Source organism: Python bivittatus, unplaced genomic scaffold, assembly GCF_059951505.1.
Source record: "Python bivittatus isolate LINGU-HERP-01145 unplaced genomic scaffold, Pbiv_v1 ctg000850_np1212, whole genome shotgun sequence".
Taxonomy (NCBI): domain Eukaryota; kingdom Metazoa; phylum Chordata; class Lepidosauria; order Squamata; family Pythonidae; genus Python; species Python bivittatus.
The window spans coordinates 4398394-4424208 of NW_028277112.1; the positions used below are offsets into that span (position 1 = coordinate 4398394).

Below are 25815 nucleotides of genomic sequence, written 5' to 3' on the forward strand. Positions count from 1 at the left end.
AAGAAAGAAGCAAAATCTCCATGGGGCAGAGATGGAGAGCCCAGGTGAGAATAAATTGGTCATGCCTTTTAAGAACTGTCTCACGAGAGGATGGGAAAATACAGGGACTTGTTATAATGGTGCATGAAATGTTGCAATGGCAGCCAGCTAAGCTTATAGAAATGATAAAGCCAATCTTTGAATGAAAGGATAAATTTAAAAATTGCAATAATTTTTTTTCTTTTGAAACAACAGTACATGAGTGCACATCTTTGGGTAAAGTTTGCCATTTTCTCTTTTAAGTTGAACAATGTCTCAATCAGAGAGTTAAATTTGGATGATGGGGTTCCTAGTTATATCATTAAGAGAAGGTCCAGCATTTCAGGGAGCCTCAATGCCAGTGGTGAGACAGATGGAGAAAGATTAGGAACCCTGGGAAGATAATGATATTCATTCTCTGTCAATGATCCTGGAAATTACCTTTTTCAGCAATGAGAAAGATGGCAAAATGTACTGGGGAGGGCATATCACTGCAAAAGGCAGCTGTTTCTATACAGCTGTTTCTATACTCTTCCTAGCCCAGCTGCAATAACCTTGCATTGTGAATTATGAGGAAAGGTGTATCTGAACAGTTGGATCCCCTCTCAAGAGATCGGGAGGTGACTCAAACATTCAGCTGCTAGTTGTGGAAATCGGTTTGGCCAGAGTGACATAATCAGTGGAGTGACTTGCAGATGGTTATAAAACCTGTAAGTGACCAGCAACAGTGTAGACCAGTGTCCCTCAACCTTGGCAACTTTAAGATGGGTGGACTTCAACTCCCAGAATGCCCCAGCCAGCATGGGGAATTGAGAAACACAAGTTTGAGAAACACAGATTTAGACAGTGCAGGGTAGCACACCATTACAAAGAATAATGGCAACACGGAGTAAAGTTGTCGATCTCACTGCCCCATGCTTGTTGAACACAATTGTTTGTTGTTTGTTGACCATGGCTGCATCTTTTCATTGTATTTTCTCAGCAAATCTTATAAAATATGACTGTGAGAAAGCAAAAGGTAAATCATACAGCTATAATCCAGGAGCGCACTGCTGCTACCTCTATTTGTAATTACTGTTTCATTCTCCACACTGTTCTTTGCACTCACGAAAGCTTGCTGGTTAATTCTTCTATAGCTATGGCAGCCTCTAGTGGCCAAAAGGAGCAACTGGACCCAAAAGCCTAAAATTCAGGGAATTCTTTTTAACACTACTGGACATACATTTGTGCACAGTAAGAAGGTCAGCATGACTGTGTCTCTCACAACCATTTAACTCTCATATGTAGTCATCACAATGTCTGGAAGTATCTGCTTGTGAACAAATATACAGAGTTCTGTATATAATATTTGAAGGTAATATGGGAAATGTGCATTCAAATACTACAAGTGTTTCTCAATCTCAGAGCCTTTAAGATGTGTGGACTTTAACTCCCAGAATTCCCCAGCCAGCATGGGGAAGTATGGTGCTACACTGATACAATCCCATAACACCCTCTGCTCAGCTTTGGACAAATCTTCACAGTACCATTTGCTTTCCCTCTGAAGACTCATTAGGAAACTTTAGGAATTGGTTTGGACATTGATAAAACAGTAGCATTATCTAAATGTATATATTTTTTCTTAATTTAACTTGTGGCTCATTTTCAGTAGTCTTGGAATTTGGTTTCTGAATTATGAATTAACAGAAACTCGCAGACACAAAGACCACTTGCACATTTATTAACTGAGTGTAACTCAATTTTCAAAAGTAAAATATAAAACAGCTGTGCCCATCAGCATTTGCACAGCTTTAACAGAGCGAAAAATTATGAAGTAACAGATTTGTATATGCATATAACATACACACATATATACACACAAATTCATAGATAAAGAATATATAACAATAATACTGTTTACTCAGCAAGTACAGATCCAGGTTTTATTGAGTTTGGCTATACTGTGTCTTCAAATCTATGCACATTAGTTCTCAGCATTTTACCTAGAACCCAGGAAAGCACTATGCTCATAAAGTAACAGGGCTATGCAAACAGTGGCTTGATTTTTTCAAAATATGTGAAATCACAAAGAAAGAATTATTTTGTGGATCCCCTCGGTGCATCCTTTTTCATTAATCTGTATGCCTCCTGGCTTGTCACTGATACTCACAGAAGAATACAGCTCTGAAGTGGCGGGAGAAAAACCATACTTGATGAGAGATTGCCTGGATCTTTCTGGCAGAAATCTCAGAAAGAGTGATGTGGATACAAAATGGATGTGTGTATTCCCATACCTCTCAGGGCAGCCAACTTCTGTGTAGCTGTTGTGAAAATGTGACAACTCATCCTACAACATGTCTTAGAAAAGACAAACTCTCATTAGAGTTTAACAGCATTTTACAAATTTGTGTTCAATTTTTTATCTTAAATAAAGATGGATGGATAGATGTACACACATACTATTTACAGTCTCCCTAAGATTTCTGATAGCTCTCCCCACTTACTGCAACCCTTATAGTGGCAGGCTTTAGGTTAATAAAACAGACTGATTATATAAAGAATGTTTATGTCTGAATATTCCTCACAGCAGTGTTTTTAAAACAGAGCCAAATACCCCAGAAATACCAAAAAATGTATCTATGCTAGTAATTTTCGGTAGAGACTGTTATCAATTGTACTGGTGCAAGTAGCCCTGTGGCTTGTCCTGCTCCCCAGAGGATTATTGGAGCTCAGGCTGCAGAGTTCAGAGTCCTTCCTGCAACACAACAAATTGCTCAAGTGACGCTGGCATTCAGAAGAGGCATAATAATAGATCAAAGGATCAATACAACAACTTACACTGCTAATGCAGACACAGAGGAGATAAACAAAATATATATTGCCCGTGTAGTTGTTGTAAGAAAAATGTATATAATGAGCTAGCAAGAGAACATTTGTGGGGCCAAAACATATAATAAAAATGAAGAAAACGGCCACAGACAACAGTAAAGCTCGTGTCTTTCTACCCGGTTTTGCAGCAATGTCTGAAGAGCTAAGACACCAGATGATACAGACATAGCAAACCGTACAAACAATTAATGGCACAAAAAATAAAAATGAACAGAAAATAGTGAAAAAAATAAGATAATATCCTTTGAGTTCTTCTTCAAGCAGTACATCGTGGCAAGTTGTTATGTTTAGAGAAGATATGTGCTTTGTTTGCTCAGTGGTAAGCAGAGGCACCACTCCAGCAATAGAGACAAGCCAGATGGCAAAACAAACCACAGAGGCGCGCCGGAGGGTGCGCCAGGACAGGGACTGCATGGGGTAAACCACCGCCAAGAAACGATCGATGCTGATCACGGTCATCAGCAGAATGGAGCAGTACATGTTGCAGTAAAACGTGGCAGTGACAAAGCGGCACACGGCAGATCCAAAAGGCCAATGGTTTCCAGAAAAATGATAGGCAATCCTAAACGGAAGCACGCTCGCAAAAAGTATATCTGCAGAAGCCAAGTTGAGCATATACATTACAGCCGGCTTCTTCACCTTCATTTTTAGCAAGAACAGAAGAACCGCCGTGATGTTCAGAGGAAGACTCAGGGACACCACCAGAGTATAGACTGCTGGAACGAAAACGGTCAGCCACCCGCCAGACAGGAACTGTTCCGCATCTTTTGACAGACGATACGTTGGAAGAATCTGCGTTTTGTTTTGACTGCTAGATCCTGACCCAATTTCCAAAGCATTTTCAGCATCATTATCTGAAAGTGGAATTGGTTCATATTTTTCCTCTTCTCTCAAGGCAAAGGATCTTGGTCCTGGCCTAGTGTCATTTTTGGAAGAAGATCCTAAAAGGAAAGAAAAAAAGTGTATGGTATTAGGGAATTATACATTAATAGTTTTTTAACTGGAATATATGTAGGTTAAAACTGAACTGAATATTTTAGAGTTTAAAGATTCAGTTTTGCTAGCATTACATTTTCTAGTTCACATATCTCTTATATGATTAGCATGGTACTGTTGTAAGCAAAACATTTCCAGCATAATATCATTATACACACTGCAGTACTTTCTTTCTACCTTTTTTCTTTTACACTTTCAGTTTTTTTAATATCTATGCAATAGTCATATATTTTATTATTTGCTGAATACTAATAAGATAATATACCAGATTATTTAAACACATTTTTCAATTCAAATTGAAAAAAAATCCTATTTACTTATTTGTTTGTTTGTTTGTTTGTTTGATTTCTATGGCTGCCTGTTTGTATATCAGTATGAGGGCTTTAAAGCAGACAAACATGACTGATTGATTGATTGATTGATTAGATTTCTATCCTCCCTTTCATTTAGGAGCTCAAGGCCATGAACACAGCACTTCCTCCTCCTATTTTTCCCTACAATAGCTATCCTGTGATAGACTAAGGAAGAACTGTCTTAGTCTCAATTATTTCCCACCTCTCATCCATGGAGTCTTTTCTAGACATTTTCTACTTTTTAAATCATGAGCATTTATAATCAGAGAGGGGGCTGCAAAGCTGTCAAGGCACTCTCCCCTTGCTCAGTTTAGAACAGTTGAAAACTGCTAATCAAAATTACCTTTATAGGGAAGTGAGAAAGCCCAGAAGTCACGATGAGGCAAGATCTTCCACCAATGGGAATCCACCCTCAAGTTCCACAGACTGCCAGTGCCTCAACAGCAAATCCAGGTTGGATGTCTCATGCTGAACCATTACTGAGAAATGAATTGGCTCAACTGCCTAAAGGAGCAGATCTTGTGGAACTTGGAGCTGCACAAACACCATTCATGGAGGGATCTAAAGCAAAATCCTCTTGTTTAGAGAAGGCTGCTGCTAATGAGCTGCTGGTCATTATCTCATTCAGACCTGTTGCTCTCTTACTTCTAGAAGAGGATAATTGATGTCATGATTCAGATTTTATCATAAATCTATCCATCTAGTAAGAAATATGTGACTTAAAAAAAGAAGTACCCACAAAAACTCTAAGTGCTTTCACTTTTCTTTTACAGAGTTTTGATCTTTTGCCATCAGTTGCAGTTACTTTGAGGTAAGGGTAAAAGGGAAAGGGAAAAGAAGTGCTCTACCACCTTTGGTAGAAATGTTAACAATTATTGTATCATAATAAGACCTCAGAAAGGAAGTAGAGTATCTTCTTTATGAGGTACAATTTAGAGTATCAACTGTGGGGTGAAAGTTCTGGGAATATACACAGTACGTGAAAAAATAATGGTGAGGATATAAGGCTATTAATGATGGGTTGAGATAGTTTTTATGCCACTGAAATGATGTTTATAATATTATTTGATTTATGCTGATTATCATTGTCATAATGGTTTGCTACATGTTGCTTAGATTCATATTGCTTGAAGCTGCATAAAAGCCCATGGGGAAAAAAATAAACCAACAAAAACTAATCTCACCCTTAAGAGGATCTGTAATCTAGCATGTTTCCTAAGCCAGCATTCATCAAACTACTAAACAGACACAAAAGGCAAGTTTGGTCTTAAAAGTGGCATTGATGCTACCAGTTGCATGAATCCTCACCAGCCTCCAGGTATTTTTTACTGCACTGCTAGATTCAGGAGATGGACTGTATTTTGGTCAGTCAGCATTAATACTGACCCCTGCTTATCTGAACGTGGGCTGCTGGAGGGGATGTGTTGTAGTCTTTTTGTTTTGTCCTAGGTTTTTTATTGAAATGATGTGTAAATGTAATTTATCTCCATGTGTCTACTGTTGGCCATTTTGTCTGAATGCCAAGCTTCCAGGAATTTCCTAGTATTTTTGGATTTGGCTTTTTGGTCTAAGATGTAATAGTTTCCCATTTGAAACTGTGGCTGAGTATGTCCATGTGTTGTGAGATTAAGGAGTTTTCGTCAAATCTTCTGACAGCTAGTTGGTGTTCATGGATGCGCTCTGCTAGTCTTCTGCCTGTCTGTCCTACATAGTGGCTGTTGCAATCCTTGCACTGTATACTGTAGATGACCCCTGTTTTTTTCTTCTTGAGCTATTGGGTCTTTTGGTTTTGTTTAAGATGTTCTGGAGGGCTTTAATTGGTTGGTGTGCTATAGTGATGCCATATGGTTGTAATAGTCTGTTGGTTGTTTCTGAGAAGTTTTTGATGTATGGGAATGTTATCCTTTTCATAGGTTGTACTGCTTGTGCTGTAGTGGGTTGTGTGGTCAGGCACTTTCTGATAAAGTTGCATGGGTATCCATTTTGTTGGAAGATGTTATATAGGTGGTCTGTTTCCTCTTTCTGGGGTTCTGGGTTGCTTTAGTATGTTTATGCTCATCTTAATAACATTCTTACACAGCTCCTCTTGTGGGAAGTTGTGTTGTTATTTTGGTAGTGGAGAACTTGGTTAGCGTGGGTTGCTTTCTGATAGACTCGTGTTTCTAGTTTGCCGTCATTTCTGCTGCTGCTGCTGCTGATGTCCAGGAAGGGTAGTGTGTGGTTTTCTTCTTCTCTTGTGAATTTTATTTCTTTGAAGGTGTTGTTGATTGCTTCATGTGTCTTCTCTAGTTGTTCCTTTTTTAATATGACAAGGATGTCATCTACATACCTGATCCATACTTTTTAAAAATACATACTTTAAAAAAAAAAGTATACTTGAACATATCCTGTAAAGTACAATGGCTTTTTTGATAACTGATCTCTATGTCAAACTCTTCTTCCTGTTGGGAAGTTTGTTTAACTGGAATCTGCCTGAGGTCATTATTTTATGCTCTACAATCTGACTTTAAGGAATACAGGTTTTGATCGTCTTCTATTTGACATCCCTCAGTGTTTTTTTCCGGATTCTAAATACATCCCGTTCTTTCAGTTCCTCTTGTGTGACAAAGTTTCCAGTCCACTGAAGTTAACTGACTAGGTAGAGGAGGAAGTTCTTCACTTGTCTTCATTAAAACCCTGGCTTCAAATGATTTGTTACAAAATCCAGGAGATTAAGCTATAACAATCTCATGGCAGTACAAATATCAACATCTATTTATCAAAGAAATCACATGCTCTTATTCAAAAATATTTTAAAAAAACTAGTTAAGCTAAATAATACTTTTTCTGCTGAAGAACCAAAACAAGTTAATCTAAAAAAGTGCCTTTTTTTTTCACATCTGGCTGCTTATCTCCCATCACTCGTAATGAAATTCAAGAAGACTGAAAGTTCCAGAGTTCTTTACCACTCTTCATAACTCAGTAGCTTTGAAAGATATTTCTTAACAAACAAAACTCAAAATATAAGAAAAGGCATGCTAAATTATACCAAATGTCCAATCTAGCCTTTGCCCAATAATCTACTGTTGAAGATTATTCAACAAACTGTCAAACTGATGATTCTGCTTGTCTGGCCTGAACTTCTAGAGCAGGTCTCCTGAAGGCCCTATCCCCGTGGGAGCTGCGTGGGATATGTTCCAGATGGCAGGCCTTTCAGTAGTAATCCTCATGCTTTGGAATATACTCTTTCTGAAGGTTTGATTCCCAACCCTCTGCATTTTGTAAGGTTCTGAAGACCATCCTGTTCCAGTGTGCCTTTCACTTTGGATGGTTTTGGGTGACCATAAATTATTCTACTGTCTGATGAATATGTACATTTTTGGTTTTGATAATTGTTTTTTTTGGGGGCGGGGGAGGGAGGTATCTTGCCTAGATAACGATTGGGGCAATTTGCAGATATTATAAATAAATAAACCATATGCTTTTTTCAAGCCTACAAGCCATGTATAAGCACATCACCATTCTCCTAGTCATATCCCCAGTACTAGGGATACAACTGGCTTTGACAACTGAAGTAATAAATCCCCATTATTATTAGCTATCAATAACCTTATACTCTAAGTAGTAACAACTACTTAAGTTGTTCAAGTTAGTGGCTATCACTACTCTTTGTTAATTCCAGTTTAACAACATGCTTATGTGAAGGAACACTTCCTTTTGTCTCCCACAGCTGGGAATCACTGGGTGACCCCAAAGTCTAATGTTATCACAGAGAGAAAAATCAAAACTGATTTCATAGACTTGTAGAACTGAATTCACACTTATTCTTAGCAAGGATCAAATTCGACAAAGTATTTGCTTTGGAGGAGAAATATCTAGAATCACGCTCTAAAGCAGCTTACTCTAAATCCTCATTCTCCAAATGAATTGGATTACAAATCCCTTCCTGCCCAAAGGTTTGTGTTACCCAAAGAAAATGGGAGATGTAGTCCAATGCATCTGGGGAGTGATGGGTGGGGAAAGGCTGATGCAAAACATCTACTGAAGAAGTGAGAGGAAACCACAGTAAAGACAGCTCAAAAATAGCTCTTCGGGTTTCTCTCGAAAGCAGCAATAGGTAGGATAGATTAAAAGAAATAAACAAAATCGAAATGTCAGTAGTATTCCTAAGCCATCAGACGTATATAATCAGGACTTTATGAGTTTGTTTAGCCATGCCCGTGAGCAAAGGTGGGTCAGGGAGTGGAAAAGTCAACTTTTGCTGCTAGGCAAAGTTCAAAGCACAGGGTGAGGAACAAGCCCGGCCGAGTTCGCCTTTCATCAGTCCCAAGGCGTTTCCATATCAAAGAGAGTTTATTTCAAGGAACTGCGAACATTACCGGGCATATAGAAGTGCCCCGTGGGCGACCTGCAGCCGCGCCGCTCGCAGGGCGACCAGCACGGCGACTCGGCGCAGGGTCCCTGTTCGTGCTCGGAAAGATGGCTGAACTGCCCCCGCCGCGACCACCCTCAATCCCGCGTTTCCCGTCTGGCAGGAACACCCCCGCCTCAGCCTCAGCCTCAGCCTCAGCCTCAGCCTTACCATTCTGCGGCGAGGAGAAGGAATGCAACGGAAGGACCAGCACCGCGACCCAGCCCAGCGTGACCAGGACGAGCGGCTGCCCCATGGCCGCCTTTGCCGGCGAGGACCGAAGGAGCGGCCGCGCACAGCGAACTCCTTCTGCCTTGTGGAGAAAGGAAGCGCGTCGTCTTGCGAGGCCGAGGGAGGTTCCCCTGGAAACCTCCGCCCCAAACCGCGAGGGAGGCTGGAGAGATGCTGCTTCTCGCCTCTCGCCGTTGCCCCCAGTTTGTCCCCTTTCAAGGAAGGGGGGGGGTGAGTGGGGGAAGCTAGCATTATCGTACTTGTTTGGCGATGCCAACACGAAAGACATAATGAACCGAAATTTTTTTCAGACTCATAATGGCAGGAAGAAACTTGCATCTGAAGTTTGACATAATGAAAAAAGGTCTTTGCCTGTTGCCAGAAGGAAAATAAGGGAGGTACCCACCAATGTTTTCAGGGAGAGTATTTCACAATAGGAGAGCTATCACTAAGGTTTTTTTCTCAATGGTATCCATGACCTCATCTCCAGTGTCAGCGTATGGGAAGGTATGTGGAGGCAAAGTCCAACAACTACACCTGTCATTTGCAAAGCAAAAAATAATTTGTACGGGTAATGTTGTGTTAGTGGTGTTCCCACTTACAACTGATCTAGCATAACGTTCATGCCAATTGCAATACTGAATAGAATCTGTGTCTAAGCCCACACACACAGAAGTTTAAGGCTGGTACCATAACATGCCTTCTGTTACTGTTAGTGTATCAGCTGATGAAATATATTAAAAAAAATAATTGTGGTTGGTCATATATGGAGTCTTTGGGATTCTCTATTTCCCTTATTTTGAATCCAAATGTATTTAAAAGTGTATACAATTAAAATATAACTTTGGGTCTTTCATTGCTAAGTTCCAGCAACATTTCAGCAGATTTTCTTAGATTTGCCAACATTCCCATGGACTCTTTATAATGGATGTAAAATAGTTTTTAAATTTTAGGGTAACGTGTAATCAAAGCATTTGGTTTCCCAGTGGCCAACCTACAAATGGTGTCAGGGAAAGAAGCTTGTAATCTTTTCCCTTACTGTTCTCAGAAACTGAGTTAATGCATACTGGCTCTGAACCTGGGAGGTTTATTTTTATTTATTTATTTATTTAATTTGTCCCCGCCCATCTCCCCACAGTGGGGGACTCTGGGCGGCTTACAACATACTAAAAAACATGAATACAGTTAAAAGTTATAAAACCAAACATTAAAAAATTTAAAAAGCTAAGAAATCCAAGAGGCCGCTGGGGCCACAGCATACCACTAAGGGGCCAGCCAACCCCAATTCTGATTTCTTCCCTCCCTGCCCCAGGCCAGATGGCAGAGCCATGTCTTTAAGTCCCTTCCTTTAACTGGATCCAAAACCACCAAATAGTCATATAGGTAGTCCTCAGGTTATAACTATATGTTCAGCAATTGTTCGAAGTTATGACGGTGCTGAAAAAATGGACCTACAACTACTCATCACACAACCATTGCAGTATCCCTGCGGTCACATGATCAAAATTTGGGCACTTGGTGACTGGCCTGCATTTGCGATCGTCACAGCATCCTGCAGTCATGTTCTCCTGCCCTGTGCAGTCTCTGCTTCAACTCCCCCCACCTGCCTACCTCCCCCTCCATCTCTGCCCTTTTGGCTGCCCTACACAACATGGCCAAGATAAAGAGGCTGTGTTCTGCCACCGCCTACCCACGGATGCCCCCTGCTGTCCCCAGCTGACCATCATCTTCTTCACCTTGCCTCTCCTCTGCTGGGCTCACCAATGCCGGTGGTGGTGAGGGTTGGCAGCGAGCATGCATGCATGACCTCTGGCCAGTGGCAGGCTGAGACTGCTGAGTGGGACAGATCTGCCAGGAGCCTGGTGGCTGGGGAGTTGGAGGTGAGCCCCGTGCTGACAGAGCCCTGTGCCATGGGGTTTGAGGCTGGTCAGTGTTGGCAAGTTCAGCTGAGGGGAAGCGAAGCAAGAAGACAGGGATGGTGGTGGGGTTGGCGGCAGCAGCCAGCATGCATGTATGACCCCGAGCCAGCAGCAGACTGAGATTGCTGAAATGGGGCAGGCCTGCCAGGAGCCTGGTGGGCAGGGAGGCAGAGGCAAGCCCAGCAGAGGGGAGATGAGGTGAAGAAAACAATGGTCAGCTGGGGGCGGTGGTGGAATACAGTGGCCTCTTCATCTCAATCATGCTGTGCAGGGTGGCTGAAAGGGCAGAGATGGAGGGAGAGATAGGTGGGTGGGGGGAGTTGAAGCAGAGGCAGTTCATGCAGGGCAGGAGAAGTGTGTGGTCCTCTCCTAATGACCAAAGACAGGATTACCGTAACTGCTGTTGCTAAGCAGCTGGTCATGTGATGATGACAGCTTTGCTTAGTGATGGAAATTCCAGTCCCAGTTAGGGTTGTAACCCGAGGACTACCTGTACAACCTTAAAATACAAAGAATAATAATTAAAATGTTAAAGAATTATCAGCTAAAATGCACTGAAAAGACAGTAAAGATAACATCAGGTATATTAGGGAGGAGTTCCATGAATGGGGCACTTCAATAGAGGTGGTTTATTTTCTTTAGGCATCATGCTAGAGTTTGTCTAGCCCTTGTTTGCTGACTAGGCCACCATTGATTGATTTCACAAATTCTAAACTACTCCCAATGTAGAAGATGTGTCTATTTTAGAATGTGTTTAGCATTATGCATGAAAGGTAGGTTCAGGACTGCCTTCACAGTGAAAATTAAAACCACCACCAGGAAAAGTTACTAGGGAGTCTCAGTGTAGGATAAGTTTAAAAATATAAGGCAGAAACAAACAAACCAACCCCCCAAACCTCCTTTTATTTCATATTACTCAATGCCATTTTCCCAATTTCTGCAGTATTTGTTTACAATCCAGGAAGTTACTGAAAAAGTAGTGTAAATGTAGTACGAAAAAAAGGAACAAATCCATCTTTTGAGGAGGCCCCTCTGGATAAACTGAAAACCTAAATTGTGAAATCAGACATGGGACAATATAGCTTTGCAAAAGAGGAAGTCAGGAGAAGCAGATGTTTCCTTTTGACTGTCAAAGATCACCGTGCTATTACTACCCGAGATAAATTCAAATTATCTGTTGAGGATGGTTTAATTTACCAGATTTTCAAAAATATAATTGGGCCAAGACATAAACACAACTCTGAACAAGAGACTCAAATCTCAAAAAGGGATTTAAATCTTTTAGATGTTTTTCTTTTTAAATCATGTTTAGTCTTTTGGTCATGCTTGGGTGCTGCTTATTGGACTGGAATAATCTATTTAAAAGTTGTGTGTTACATTGGATGGGGAGGAACTGTCTCCGACTTAATTCTACCAAGACTGAGTGGTGTTTCAACTGCCCAGATCTGGGGATATCTGATCTTTGACCTTGGATCGGGTAGCACTTGGTACACATCTGGGGGTCTTCCTTGAAGAGCAGGTGTCAGCTATGGTTACAAAGGCCTTTGTACGACTCCATCTAGTGCACTAGTTGCACCCTTTCCTGGATCAAGTGGCCCTTCATGCTTTAGTCACCTCACGGCTGGACTCCTGCAATGACCTCTACATGGGATTGCCCTTGAAGATCATCCAGAAGCTTCAACTGGTCCATAATACAGTAGTGCAAGCAGTAATGGGCATGCCTCAGATTGCCCATACAACATCTCTGCTTTGCGAGCTGCACTGGTTGCCAGTTTGTTTCTGGATGAGATTCAAGGTGCTGGTTGTTACGTATAAAGCCCTACACAGCATAGGGCCTGGTTACTTGAGCAACCGCCTGTCTCCGATAACATCTGCCCAGTCAATTTGATGCTGCAGGGTTGACACGCTCCAGTCCAGGTTCCTTCAATTAAACAATATAATCTCTCAGGACCATGGAAGTGCACCTTTTTCTATAGCAGCGGCTGCCCCTGCTATGAGGGATCAAGATCTGGATGGCCCCCACTCTGCTGTTGTTTAGAAGAGTTGTGAAGAACTGGCTCTTCACCCAATCCTTTGGCGAAGGAGAGTGAGTCTCCTCATTTCATCATGCTTGCCATCTTTTGTCTTTATTTTTTATTGATTTTATAATAATTTTATTGTGAACCGCCCAGAGTTGTTCAGAGTCAGACAGCATACAAGTTTAATAAATTATTATGGTTGGTCGCACAGTCAGCCAGGTGTTTAGACTGGATTTGGCATTTTTATCCACCTATCAAGTCCTTCCCAAGGATCTGGGATAGGCAGATCTTGTTGTTTGATGGTGTTAAAGATATCGTCTCAGGATATAAGTTGTCCCAAGTAAAGCTGCCTTTTGCAATCGACTGATGGTGATTTGTCAATGCCGATGGTGGTGCTGTTATCATTACTATATATTTTTGTGGAAGTATCTTTTGAATTTACCTTTCCTCCAGTATTCTTGATGTTGCACAATAACTTTTCTGAACTTTCCTTGTATTGAACAATTCATCATGAGAAAAGGAAAAGACATTTGATGATGCAAAATACTATCGTCACAATAAGGAATTGATGGTAGAAAATCTGGGTCACTACATTGATTTTCCAGTCAACCCTTGTTCTATCTAAGCTACTGCAAAATTTAAGCGGAATAGCCCATTGCTGGAAATGGAGTGGGAAATTCTTGATTTACTTGCATAAGCAGGCACAGCAGTATTACACCATAATTACTAAATCCTCCCAACTACTGTAGTTATAAAAGAGCTACACATACTGAAAGAAAATTAAAAATTAACTAGATTATGATTGATTGTATTTTATTTGTGAATTTTTTGTTTTCTTACAAAAAAGACAGGCACAATTTATTTAAAATACCCCAAGTACACTGCAAAAAAACAGATAACTATTCCAATTACTTCTTTACACTTAAATTAAAAGGCTGTGTATAGATTTTATTGAGGCAGTAGTGCATTTTTAGTAGGAATGAATTGCAAAATATATATTTTTATACAGTAAATGTTAAATTTATTATTACTTATAAAAACTTTGAATTGTACAATAATTCACTTTACAATTGATAGGCTTCTGGAAAAATAGCACTTAAGAAATATTTGCCAAAGCTATTCTTTAGAGACTCATATTAAGAATTATTTTTCCTATGAATAATTCTTTAAGGAAAACTGTACTTGATATTGATTTACGGGTATATAATTTTACCGAGGTAAGATTTCTATATATGTCATTCAAATGTCCATATTTTTAAAAATCAGACATATAATGTTTGGATGTCATTTGATCTTATCTTTTTTAATTGAGTACCAACACCACAGAAATCAGGAAGTGTTTTAAGCTGATTCATAGTTTCTTATTTTATTACTATATTACCAAAGGATGAAAAAGGCACACAAGTAATTTCTTCTGGGCTGTCTTGAAGAATGATCTGCTGTATAATAGATTCAAAGAGTTAAGCACATAGCCAGAACTGGGACTTGATTGAAGCAAAATGCAGCAAATCATTTTCCATAGAATTTTTTGTTCAGCAGAAAAATGAGGAGGTTCACATTCACTTTAGCTTTATCAAACATTTTCATTACAGAAACGCCTTCATATTGCATCTGAAGCAAGTCCTGCAATAAGGAAGAAAAGTTAAGGTATTTTCAAATTGAAATTAGAATTACCAATGCTTATAGTTACACATATGGAAAACAAGCAAAATGTGCAGACAGGTACACACACGACACCCCTCCCCACCATAACCCTCTTCCCTAATGCTGAATGCACCTAAATTCAATCTTGGAGATTGCAGTCAAGAAGCCTCAAAACCATTTATATCTGATACAATGAAGACAAGAAGACTGTCCAATAGGAAAAATATTAAATTCTGCTTAGACCACTCGATGTGACCCTCCAGATGTTGTTGTACTAGCCAGCAACTACCATGTACTTATGCAAAAATAAAATAAAAACTGAAAGGCAATTGCACAATGCATGATTTATATAAAATTTATCCTGAAGGGAAGCCATTTGATGAGTCAGCCTCTTTGCTTTTGCTGCAATGGATGTAAAGTTGTTGCTTCCTTGTTCTTTTTTCTTTAATTTGAAGATTAGTGCTCCTGCACTGGGAAGTAAGAGACACAAACGCAACAACAAATCAAAACCCAGTAAGATTCCAAAATCATGGCAGCCCTTTTGGTAGTGATGGCAGAGTACTGCTGATTTGTGACTACTTTAAAAAATGAATAAAGTCCTGTACTATAGGAAAGCACAAGTATCTCAATAAGAAAGTTGTACAAATATATGTTACTGTTTACAATACAGGCTTATGTAGATTGTCACTAGTTATGTCAGAGGAATTATCTAATCCAGTGTTGGCTACCTTGGCTACGATGCCACACTGGCTGGGAATTCTGAGAGTTGAAGTCCACACATCTTAAAGTTGCTATAGTTGAAAAGCACTGTTCTAATCAGTTCTCCTGACATTTTGGCAGTATAAATTTTATCCCAAAGATTATGAATAATAAACATGGCAAAAATCCAAGAACTGATCTGGGTATGACTGATGGAACTCTGTCTTTTTATTGTTTGAACTGAAGATCCTATTGATAAGAGTAAACTACTTTGCAAAGTCCTCCATTTCAAAATAGGGTTGCTGAGTAGCTCAGATGCTGCCTGAATGCATGTTACAAGTTACTTCTTTTCTTTCTATTCCCACAATAAATTCAGTCTAGAAAAGCCTCCAATGAAGCACACATGATTGAAAAACACAATTTACCTGAAAATGGAGCTGTACTTTTTCCATTTCCACGCCTAAGAATTTAGCTTTAATATCAAAGTCACCCACCTCTTCACCAGGTGTAATTTCAAACATCACATTCTTAAACCTTTGAAAAGGAAAAGTAATCATTTGTAAGTAGAAATACATTTCACATTACAATGCTATTGAGTTAAAACCAAAACACTTGTGAAAAATGACCGATTTAAGTTCTAAAATGCAAAATCCATTTGAATAGATAAACAAATTATACAAAACCTACTGATTAGGCTGAAGTTCATCGATTTCTAGAATAACTCCTTTTTCATATAGCCTTGCTGCTGTGTATTTCAGTGAAATATTCTTCAGTTTGTTTCCACTTTTCTCCTCTTGCTTTCCATTTAATTTAATAGATCTTCGTGAATTTCTGTAAAATGGAATGAGATAAACAGATTTTAGGCCACCCACAGAGGAGACATGTTTTCTTTTTCCTAATAAAGACAAATGTTCTTAGGTTCAAATTTAAAACAGTTTATCAAGCCAATATCAACCCCTATACTGACATTCTCTCTTTTTGAGGAGCAAAGGCACTCACAACTTGTTAAAAGGGCAATCTAAGTGTTAATGAATTAAAGCGAGAGTAAGAATGGGCTGAGGACTATCACCCCCACCCCCATTTTGTGAGCCAGGAGCTGCAAAATATCTCGCTGCCTGGACGAAACGTTTCACTTCTGGGACTGGATACCGAAAGACCTGACCCTGTCTCAGGGCTTTCTGGAAAAAAAGCTGTGCAATGATAATTAATTCAGGAGCGTATGGAGCAGGCAACTTTTTTTCAGTCTGTGGAAGGGGCTATATTCTTAAAAAAATACTTTGGCCTCCTAGGATCATAGGACTGTGTTCCATGACACAGTGTAGTTACTAGAGAAATATTTTGTTTTCAGAGTTGGAGATTTTAAGAATGTATCATCAAATCTTTATTAAGCTCAAAGACCAGCATAAGGAGGATAGGGTACAGGCAATTTAAAAAACATAGAAAATACATCAGAAAAATAATAATAAAAAGCTAAAAGATATAAAATATAAAGTATATATCTAAAAGGAATCTAAAAATTATTAGAAGCTAGAAGATATAAAAAATATATGAATTAAAACAGAAAGTATATATAAAAAACAAGAGTCTAAAAGAATCTAAAAGGAGGGGTAGGAGCATTAGATGGGTGTAGGGGAGCATAAATTATGTGACGTTAATTATTTTTAACTTGCAAGGCTTCCTAATACATCCAGTCCCTCTTTTTGCTGTTTTTTTTTTTTAATTTAAAATGGCACCACCAGGGACCAGCCATTTTGGTGCTGAATTTCATCAGCATAAATTCAGGGTGTTCTGGAGGCTGCATCTAAAGAACATACATTGGCCATCCCTGCATAATCCCAGCTCCTAGAAGCCCTTACAAGAGCTCCTAGAACGGATCACTTGCTTTACACATAAAGTTGCTTATTTGAAAACATATAGAATGATTCTACACCAGAGTTTCCCAAACCTTTTCAGTTCACAGCACCCATTGTGTCTTAGTAATTTTTTCACAGCACCCTAGTGGTCCCCAAACTGTTCCATTTTAAAGATGGGATCATCGAGATAATGATGAAAACAATTTTCAGTGGTTTCAGCATGGCCTGTGTTGAGAGGTTCATCCTAAAAGCATCTGTAGGGCCGATGTCCTACAGATTTGCTTAAATATTTAAAAGATTCAGTAATTTAATTTCTAATATGTTTAGCACTGAAGAGTTTTGATTTGAATAAAGTCTAACAGATAACAGTAATGCAAACCTTTGCCATGACAGGTAGAAAGCATTTTCTTTATAAATAAAAAAAGATTTCACTTACTTTCTTGTCAAATTATCTAAACATGTTTTAATGTAAGTGTTGTAATAATTTATTTGATCTTCATAAAAAGCTTTCTTGGAATTGAGTGCATTCAGTGTCTGCTGAAGTTTTACCAACTCTGCTTTTCGATGTTGTCTGTATCTTCTTTGATTTCTGATATCCTAAAGAATGGTTTCAGAAGAGGAAAAGTTATTTCCTTATTTACTTTTTTTAAACCTGCAAACAAAGCCTACCCTAGAGAGCTGCAAGAATGAAGTAAGATTTTAGGAGAGGTGGAGTAAGAGTCATAGATGCTGTCTTGAGGTCCCTGAAGGGATATTGCTTCATAAGTGCTTAGATATTTATGCTTTTATTGGCAAAGCACTTGTTCATTGATTTATCTCTCTTATTCAATCAAAGTACTTATTTTGATGTTACACAAAGTTTCATTTCGTGTAGGCTTAACCAGTATTCAACACCAAGATTCAATATTGGTATCTAGGAAGCACATAACTGGAATATTTTGCTATTATGGAAAAGCAGAATAAATTGTATCGTCTACCTGGTAACTACAAAACAGTCCTTGTACATCAAAAATGAACAAGGTGTATGAATCTTTCTAATTCAGGCAACTGAGTTAAACAAATTGAAGCTGCATCATATTGGTCATTACCAGTAACTGTTTTTGGAGGCATAGTTTAGAGAATAGCTCACTGCAGCATGAACTTGAGTAATGAGTCAAAATGAGTAAGTTTACAATAAAATATAATAATTAACATGTATTTAAAAATTGAACAAATATTATGAACAAATATTATGATATTATGTGAACAAATATTATGTCCGTATATCCAAGCCTATCATTTTTAATTTAAGTTACTTGGAATATTTCATCTATGCTTATACAGTGGTACCTCAGGATATGAATGCCTCTACTAACGAACATTTCGGGTTACGACCAGCTTCGGCAGGAAAATTTTACCTCGGGTTACGAACTTGCCTCTACTTACGAACCAGATCCGTGGCCATTTTCCCTGCTGCCATGCAGTCGCGGCTTCCTGTGGGCGAGGTCGCGGTAGCAAGGAGACGTTCGGTGAGGCTTGTGGTGTGTTTTGCGGTGTTTTGCGAAGGTTTTTGGTGTGCGTGTTAGCATGGCTCCAAAGAAAATGCAGAGCAGGCTTGGCGGGAGTCAGGCTCTGAAGAGAAAATTGCCTCGGGTTGCGACCAAATTTGGGCGGAGGGCGGAACGGATTAACTGGATTTACATTGAACCCTATGGGGAAATTCGCCTCGGGTTGCGACCAAATTCGGAGGGCGGAACGGATTAACCGGATTTACATTGAACCCTATGGGAAACTTTACCTCAACTTGAGACCAACTCGAGTTGCAACCAGAGTCACGGGACGGATTAAGTTCATGTCCCAAGGTACCACTGTATTTCACTTTACAACATGCTATTTTCTTCAAAATGAACTTACTATATTCAAGATGAAAGAGCAGAAAACAGTTGGAAAAATGTAATAATATTGCTACAACCTTGGCTATTTCATTGATGATTTCTTGGTACTTGTTTTCAGATGAAACCAGCCCAGCTTGTTCCAATGTTCGCAGGTTTCTCTGGATTTTTCTTTTCTTTTGTTCTAATGGTAACTGCCCTTCTTCAAGAATAGATCGACTATGTTTCATTTTCTCTGGTGTTTTAGAATCCAAAATTGCACGTTTTTCTATTATTTTCATGTGTTCAGCTTCCTAAGAAAAAAAAGCACATAAGAATATATATTGTACTGTATTCATAAGCACACAGATTTTACCACCTTTTACCTAAGCAAGCTTATATGTTCAGATTACAACTAAAATTTGCATATTCTATCTCTCCATGTATATGCAAAACCAATACATCTAATCCAGGAATAACCATTTTGACAAGCGAATTAAAAAACAAACCTAAGGCAAGTGATATTTTCATTCCCATCTAGTACAGTACAGTGTTTCCCAGCAGCACAACACAGCTATAGCAGGTAGGGAAGCCAGTACAGTGGTTAAGAACTAGCACTGGGCACCCCAAATTCAAGTCTAACCTCAGCCACAGAAACTCACTGGGTGACTTTGGATTAATCACTCTCAGCCCAACAAGCCCACAGGGTTGTTGTGGGATAAAATGAGGGGAGATTTCTGTGTAAGCCACCATGACTTCCAGAAAAAAGGGCAGGATATAAATCTAATAAATAATATGGACGAAGGCCTGCCATCTCTGACTAAATATGCTACAGCCCTCTGATGCCACACCACCATGAAGTAAGTCTGTATTGCCTGAATCTTCCTTGATGCCTGTCCAATGTTCTCTTTAGAAGTGTTGAAAGACAAAATTTCATTATGGCAGTCAAGATTTGTCCACCATCCTTAATCCAAATCAGTTTCTAATCTAAATATTTTGGCTTAGATCCAAAATAGATCTATTTTTGTGTATAGAAAGTTTTGAACATTTGAGATGAATCCACTGATGGAACGGGGTGGGGGAAAGACAGTGAAATATTATCTTTTTTTACTGCATCAACTGCAACTTCTTTGTATCATCCCCAGTGTGTGATCCAGAAGGCTGAGACACCCTCCAGAATATCATGAAATGTATATTGGAAACTGTTTCATTTTTCCAGTAGCAATGTTCCGAATGACTGCTGGTTCAGTAAATGTTTGCTAATAAAACAAAAAAGGTTTGTGAAGAGTTTCAAAATGATCTCTTCAAACTAAGTGAAGGGGACCTCAAAATGGCAAATATGGTTTGGTGTAAGCAAAGAGAAAGCAATGCACAGAAATTCCAAACTTCACAATTATATTTATGTGATTTGAGCTGGAAGTGATCAATTAGAAAAGGAATCTGGAATCATGGAAAATAGCAGTTGCTAATGGAGATTTTACTAAACCATGTGAAATTCAAAAAGATATGAGACAAGGATGCCCCTTGTCTCCATTATTATTTATATTGGTTTTAGAAGTATTACTTAGAGATATTAGACAAGATGACAACATTTTGGGAATAAGAGTTAAAAAAGAAGAATATAAGTTAAGAGCCTTTGCTGATGACCTAGTCATTACTTTAGAAAACCCATTGGAGGGGATTGAATCGTTAATGCAAAAATTGAGAGATTTTGGGTCGCTAGCAGGGTTCAAAGTAAACATACAAAAACAATGGTTTTAACTAAAAATATGGATTTTTATCAACAGAAGAAACTGAATGAACTAACTGGATTTACAATAGAGAAAAAAATAAAATATCTGGGAGTATATTTGACATCAAAGAATGCTGGTTTATTTCAGAACAATTATGTTCCACTCTGGACAGATATGAAAAAAGACTTAGACCAATGGGAAAAGTTACAATTGTCACTACTAGGAAGAATATCGGTGATTAAAATGAATATCTTGCCACGAATTCTATATATGTTCCAGACAATTCCAATATTGACTTCAGAAGCACCCTTTAAACAATGGCAACGCGACATTTCTAAGTTTATATGGCAAGGGAAAAAACCAAGAATAAAATATAAAGTTTTACAAGACGTGAAAGAAAGAGGTGGTTTGGTCTTCCTGACTTGAAATTGTACTATGTAGCTTGCTGTTTAGTATGGCTTAAAGAATGGATCACCTTGAGAAATGAAAAATTACTAAACTTGGAAGATCATAATTTGAGATTTGGATGGCATGGATATTTGTGGTATGATAAAGTTAAAGTTAATGTGGACTTTAAAAACCACTATATCAGAAGATCTCTATTAAAAGTTTGGACTAAATGCAGACCACTTTTATGCCCTAAGATGCCGATGTGGACCTCTATACAAGAAGCCTTCTATAGAACTGAAACAAGAGATAAAAATAAATGGATGAGATACAAAGACTTATTAGAAAAAGAACAAGGAGAATATAAAATTAAATCAAAAGAGCAATTGGTTTTAGAAGGATATACCTTTCAATGGCTTTCTTATATGCAATATAAAGAAAAATTTAAAATTGATAAAAAAGAATTTGGATTTGAACAGAATAAATCAGAATTTGAAATTCAATTATGTGAAACAGATGAACACTTAATAGCAAAAATATATAAATTATTGTTGAGAGAAGAAATGGTTAAAGAACAAGTTAAAGAATGCATGACTAAATGGGCAAAAAATATTGGACATAATATACATATGCAGCAATGGGAAAATATGTGGTCTAAAGGATTAAAATTTACTTTATAATTTGAAAGAAAATTTTTATAAAATGATGTATCGATGGTATATGACACCCCAAAGACTATCAAAGATGTATGGGACAATTTCCAACGTTTGTTGGAAATGTAACCAACAAGAGGGGTCGTTTTACCTTATGTGGTGGATATGTAAAACTGCAAAGAAATTTTGGACTCAAATACAAACCTTGATGCAGAGCATACTACAGATACAGATTCCATTTAAACCAGAACTATTCCTGTTGGGGATAATGGACTTTCAAATAGGAAAACATCTTATTAGAATTACTCAGTACATGATTACCGCAGCAAGACTTCTTTATGCACAATTTTGGAAAACCCAGACACTACCAACAATACAAGAGTGGTTGTTAAAACTGATGGAAATGGCAGAAAATGATAAACTGACTTGCTTATTAAAAGAAAACTCAAATAACTATTACCTTAAAGAATGGAAACCACTGATGGACTATTTGCAAAATGCAGGTGGGGTGAAGCTTACATGGGGATTTGAAGATTAGATTATAAATGTAATGGGATATGTTTAGACAAAGAATTATTCCTATTTAATGTATTAAAAACTAGCACTTATGATAGCCTTATTATTCCTAAGACCAGAGATAGATTGGAAGTTATCTATTTTTCATATCTTTTTTTTCTTTTACTTTATCTCACTTTTTCTTTTCTTTTTCTTTATATTTTGTATTTCCAATTTTCTTTTTCATTTCTAACTTTTAAATTTGTAACTTTAAAATTTCAATAAAACATTATAAAAAAAGAAAAGAAAATAGCAATTGCTAGAGAAGGGCAAAGGCCATTCTTGGAATAATTAGAAAGGATACTGAAACTCAAATTATGATTGATTGATAAATAAAGTAATTCTATTATATAAAACTACATTGGCACTGCACTTGGAATACTGGTACAGTCCTGAGAATCACATCTGTAGCACAGCCACAGACTGGAAAGCTGGAGGTCTGAAACCTTCTCTTCCAGAAGCCCTCTGGGTCTTCACACCCTGGCTTTGCCACCTTTTCAGGTAGCAATTTTGTAGTACCCAGTGCCACCATCTATCTTCGAAGGAACACCTCATCTGGCCTCCTGTCCCTAAACCCAGTGTGTGAGAAAGATAGGGCAGTCACAAACTATGCTTGCTTTCTGACACTAAAAGGTCAACAAGCGAAAGATGAAATAATTTCTGTTAGTGCAACCCTCGTATGCTTACAGTGTTGAGGAGTGTGACTGGAGGAATCAATCCTTTTGTCGGCCATTCCCAGGAGCCAGACCAATCTCCCAGGAGATAAATAAAATGTAATTTTATTTTAAAAAGGAAAAGGAAGGTGAGAGAAATGTAAAGATCGTCTTTTAACTTTAAATATTAAAATGCATATATTCAACATTGAAAAAAGGGGATTACAGAACTGTTCAAATTATGGGAGAACAGAAACTTTATTTAAAAAAAAAGAAAAGGCAATAAAGTTCCAGGTAGATAACAGGCCTGGTCTGCTACATTATAATCATCACAAGAAAATGTTAAAGAGAAAATAAAAATTAGATCCTCGGAACAAGCCTGAAGTATGATTCAAAACTGACACAAATACAATTCCTTGCCAGCTTTGTTCCCTCTGTTTTCAATTAACCTGGACTTAGCCACAAATAGTTGAAAGGTACCTTAGTCCTATCCCCTGCTCAGGATCCACTACAGCGTCTCTGTCAGATGATCATCCAATCTCTGTTTCATGACCTCCATAAGGTCCATAAGGAGAACTCATTATTTCATGAAGCAGCCTGTTCCATTGGCTGACAGCTCATGCTGGCATCCAACCTGAACCTACTATCTTGTAGTTTTCACCATTGGTTTTGGCCCTGCTCCCTGGGGCAACAGAAAATAAGTCTGCCCATTTTTCTATGTAATAATCTTTCATATATATGAAGACTGCTCTTATCTTTAATCAGTTTTCTCTTCTGTAAGCTAAATAGACCCAGATCCTTTAACTGTTCCTCACAGGGCTTGGTTTTCAGGCCTCTCACCATCCAAGCCCACCTCTGAACTTATTCCAATTTGTCCATTTTAACTGTGTTGCTAGGATCCAGGGCTGAGTCCAACTATTACTTCCTGTGATCTAGACTCTATGGTCCTGTTAATGCATCCCAAGATAGCATTTGTCTTTTCACCTTCATCACACCGATTCATGTTTAACTAAACATACTTTAAAAAAATCATTTTAATGTGTTGTTAGCTGCCCAGAGTTGCATTTGCAAGATGCATGGCCATATAAATCAATTTACTAAACTATCTTGGGGTCATCAAGGACCCACGGATTCTTTTCTTATGTAGTACTCCCAAGCTAGGTTTCCTGTACCCCATACTTCTGCCTTTCATTTTTCCTACTCAGATGAAGAGAACATTACAGTTCTCCCTATTAAATTCCATCCTACTCATTTCAGCCTACTGTTCAAGCCTGTCTTCTCCTCTGAACTATTAGCCACTCGTCCCAATGTTGTGTCATTTGCAATTGAGAGGCACCTGCTCAACTCCCTAATCAAGGCAGACAGCAGAGGGGACAGGGCAGAGCCCAGCGGCTTTTCACTTGATGCTTTCCTCCAAACTGAAGGAGAGCCATTAACAAGCACTTTTTGGCTGCAGTCATTTATCCAATTGTGAGCCTATCTAACAGTAATAGATGTGGATAAAGATGTATAGGAGGTATGGATAAAGTGGACAAGAAAAAAACTATTTTCTTTTTCTCAAACTACTAGAACTAGAGGTCACCCAATGAAATTGAATCCTGTAACAACTGGGACAGACTATCTATCTATCTATCTATCTATCTATCTATCTATCTATCTATCTATCTATCTATCTATTACACAACATGTAATTAAACTTTGGAATTTGTTATTCACTACCATGTGATGAGGTACTGACTACCAGCTTGAGTGGCTTCAAAAAGGGGTTGGGCCAATTCATGGAAGTCATGGGGATCAATGGCTATTAGCCTTCATGTCAGCGTGACTGCCTCTGAAGGGCATCTGCTAGGAGACTAGTGGACCTCCTTGTGCAGTTGGTTAGCCACTATGAGAACAGACTGCTGGACTAGATGGGCCAGAGGTCTGATCCAGCAGGTCACTTCTTATCTTCTTAGGATCACTTATTTTACCAATGCATGAAGGAGAATGAGAATGTCAAAGGCTTTGCTGAGGTCCAGGTATGGTATAATATGTGTATGGCTTTTTCCTATTAACATTGAGGAGGAGATAATGTTGATCTGGCACAATTTGTTTATCAGAAACCCATTCTAGTTCCTGTTAATTGTAGCATGCCTATTCAAGTGTTTACAAACATGCAGCTTAATAAATCTGTTTTAAGATGTTGTCCAACAGAGATGTCAAGCTGACAGGTCTATAGTTTCCTGGATTCTCTTTATTCCTCTTTTTGAAGATGGGCAAGACATTTGCTCTCCTCCAGTCTTCTGGGTTCACCAGTCCTCTAGAACTCAGAGATCAGAGAGCAGTTCTGTTGTCATCTCCACTAATTCCTCAATGCCACAAGATATAATCCATATGACCCAGGAGACCGAAATTTGTTTAAATTCTCTCTCTTTATATCTATCCTAAACTGTAATCCCTCATTCCCTCAGTGACATAATGATGACCAGCTAGGCTCCATTTCCTTTTTGAGTGAAGACAGACACAAAATAGGAATTAAGAATTTCTGCCTTCTCACCATCACTGAATTACTGATTAAAATGGATTTATATCCTCTTTCCTTTTGCTTCTGATTTACCCAAGTAACCCTCTTTTTTGTTTCTGGTATCTCTTATGAGCTCATTCTTAGCTTTGAGCCTTTTTGACAGAGTTCCTACATTTTCTGGAGACCACCTTCAATTCTTCTTTGGTAATATTCCCCTCCTACCATTTTTTTGCATGCCATTTTTTCTCTCCAGCATTTCAGAGAGCTCTGCATGTATCAATGCAGGACACTTGAGATGTTTTCTTTATGCAGCAATTGTCTGTGATTTCACCTACAGTATTTCATTTTGTAGGATTTTCCCACCCTTCTTGGACACTTTTCTCCTTTAGAATGTCAGGCCATTGCGTCTGACTGACCTTTCCTTGGAGTTCATAAAAACCTACTCTTCTGAAGTCTGATATGCAGATTTATTGATTTTTACTGATTTTATCT

General features: G+C 38.5%; 2 protein-coding genes across 3 annotated transcripts in view; both read right to left on the reverse strand.

Annotated features, from left to right (window-relative positions):
* Positions 1 to 1722: 1722 nt before the first annotated feature.
* LOC103063671 (proteinase-activated receptor 1) lies at positions 1723 to 9027 on the reverse strand. The gene is made up of 2 exons (XM_007436640.4): positions 8797 to 9027; positions 1723 to 3827 (listed from the first exon to the last, which is right to left on the reverse strand). Exons 1-2 carry the CDS (start codon positions 8879 to 8881, stop codon positions 2635 to 2637), a joined length of 1278 nt encoding a protein of 425 aa, XP_007436702.3. The 5' UTR covers positions 8882 to 9027; the 3' UTR covers positions 1723 to 2634.
* A 4562-nt stretch (positions 9028 to 13589) lies between these two features.
* The window catches only part of IQGAP2 (IQ motif containing GTPase activating protein 2), a 148633-nt gene continuing 136407 nt past the window's right edge, over positions 13590 to 25815 (reverse strand). For both annotated transcript variants that reach the window (XM_088130170.1, XM_088130169.1), the window contains 5 exons: positions 18941 to 19153; positions 17426 to 17586; positions 15824 to 15967; positions 15562 to 15670; positions 13590 to 14416 (listed from right to left, as the gene is read on the reverse strand). In XM_088130170.1, the coding sequence (XP_087986296.1) occupies positions 14303 to 14416; positions 15562 to 15670; positions 15824 to 15967; positions 17426 to 17586; positions 18941 to 19153 (741 nt within the window). In that variant the 3' untranslated portion in view covers positions 13590 to 14302. The remainder of the gene's footprint in view (positions 14417 to 15561; positions 15671 to 15823; positions 15968 to 17425; positions 17587 to 18940; positions 19154 to 25815) is intronic.

Bases quoted from the DNA above. Each gene is read 5' to 3' on its own strand.
- LOC103063671 (XM_007436640.4), bottom strand. From the start codon at position 8,881: ATGGGGCAGCCGCTCGTCCTGGTCACGCTGGGCTGGGTCGCGGTGCTG. The intron at 3,828-8,796 runs GTAAGGCTGAGG...CTTTCCTTTTAG, and splicing joins CTTCTCCTCGCCGCAGAATG to GATCTTCTTCCAAAAATGAC.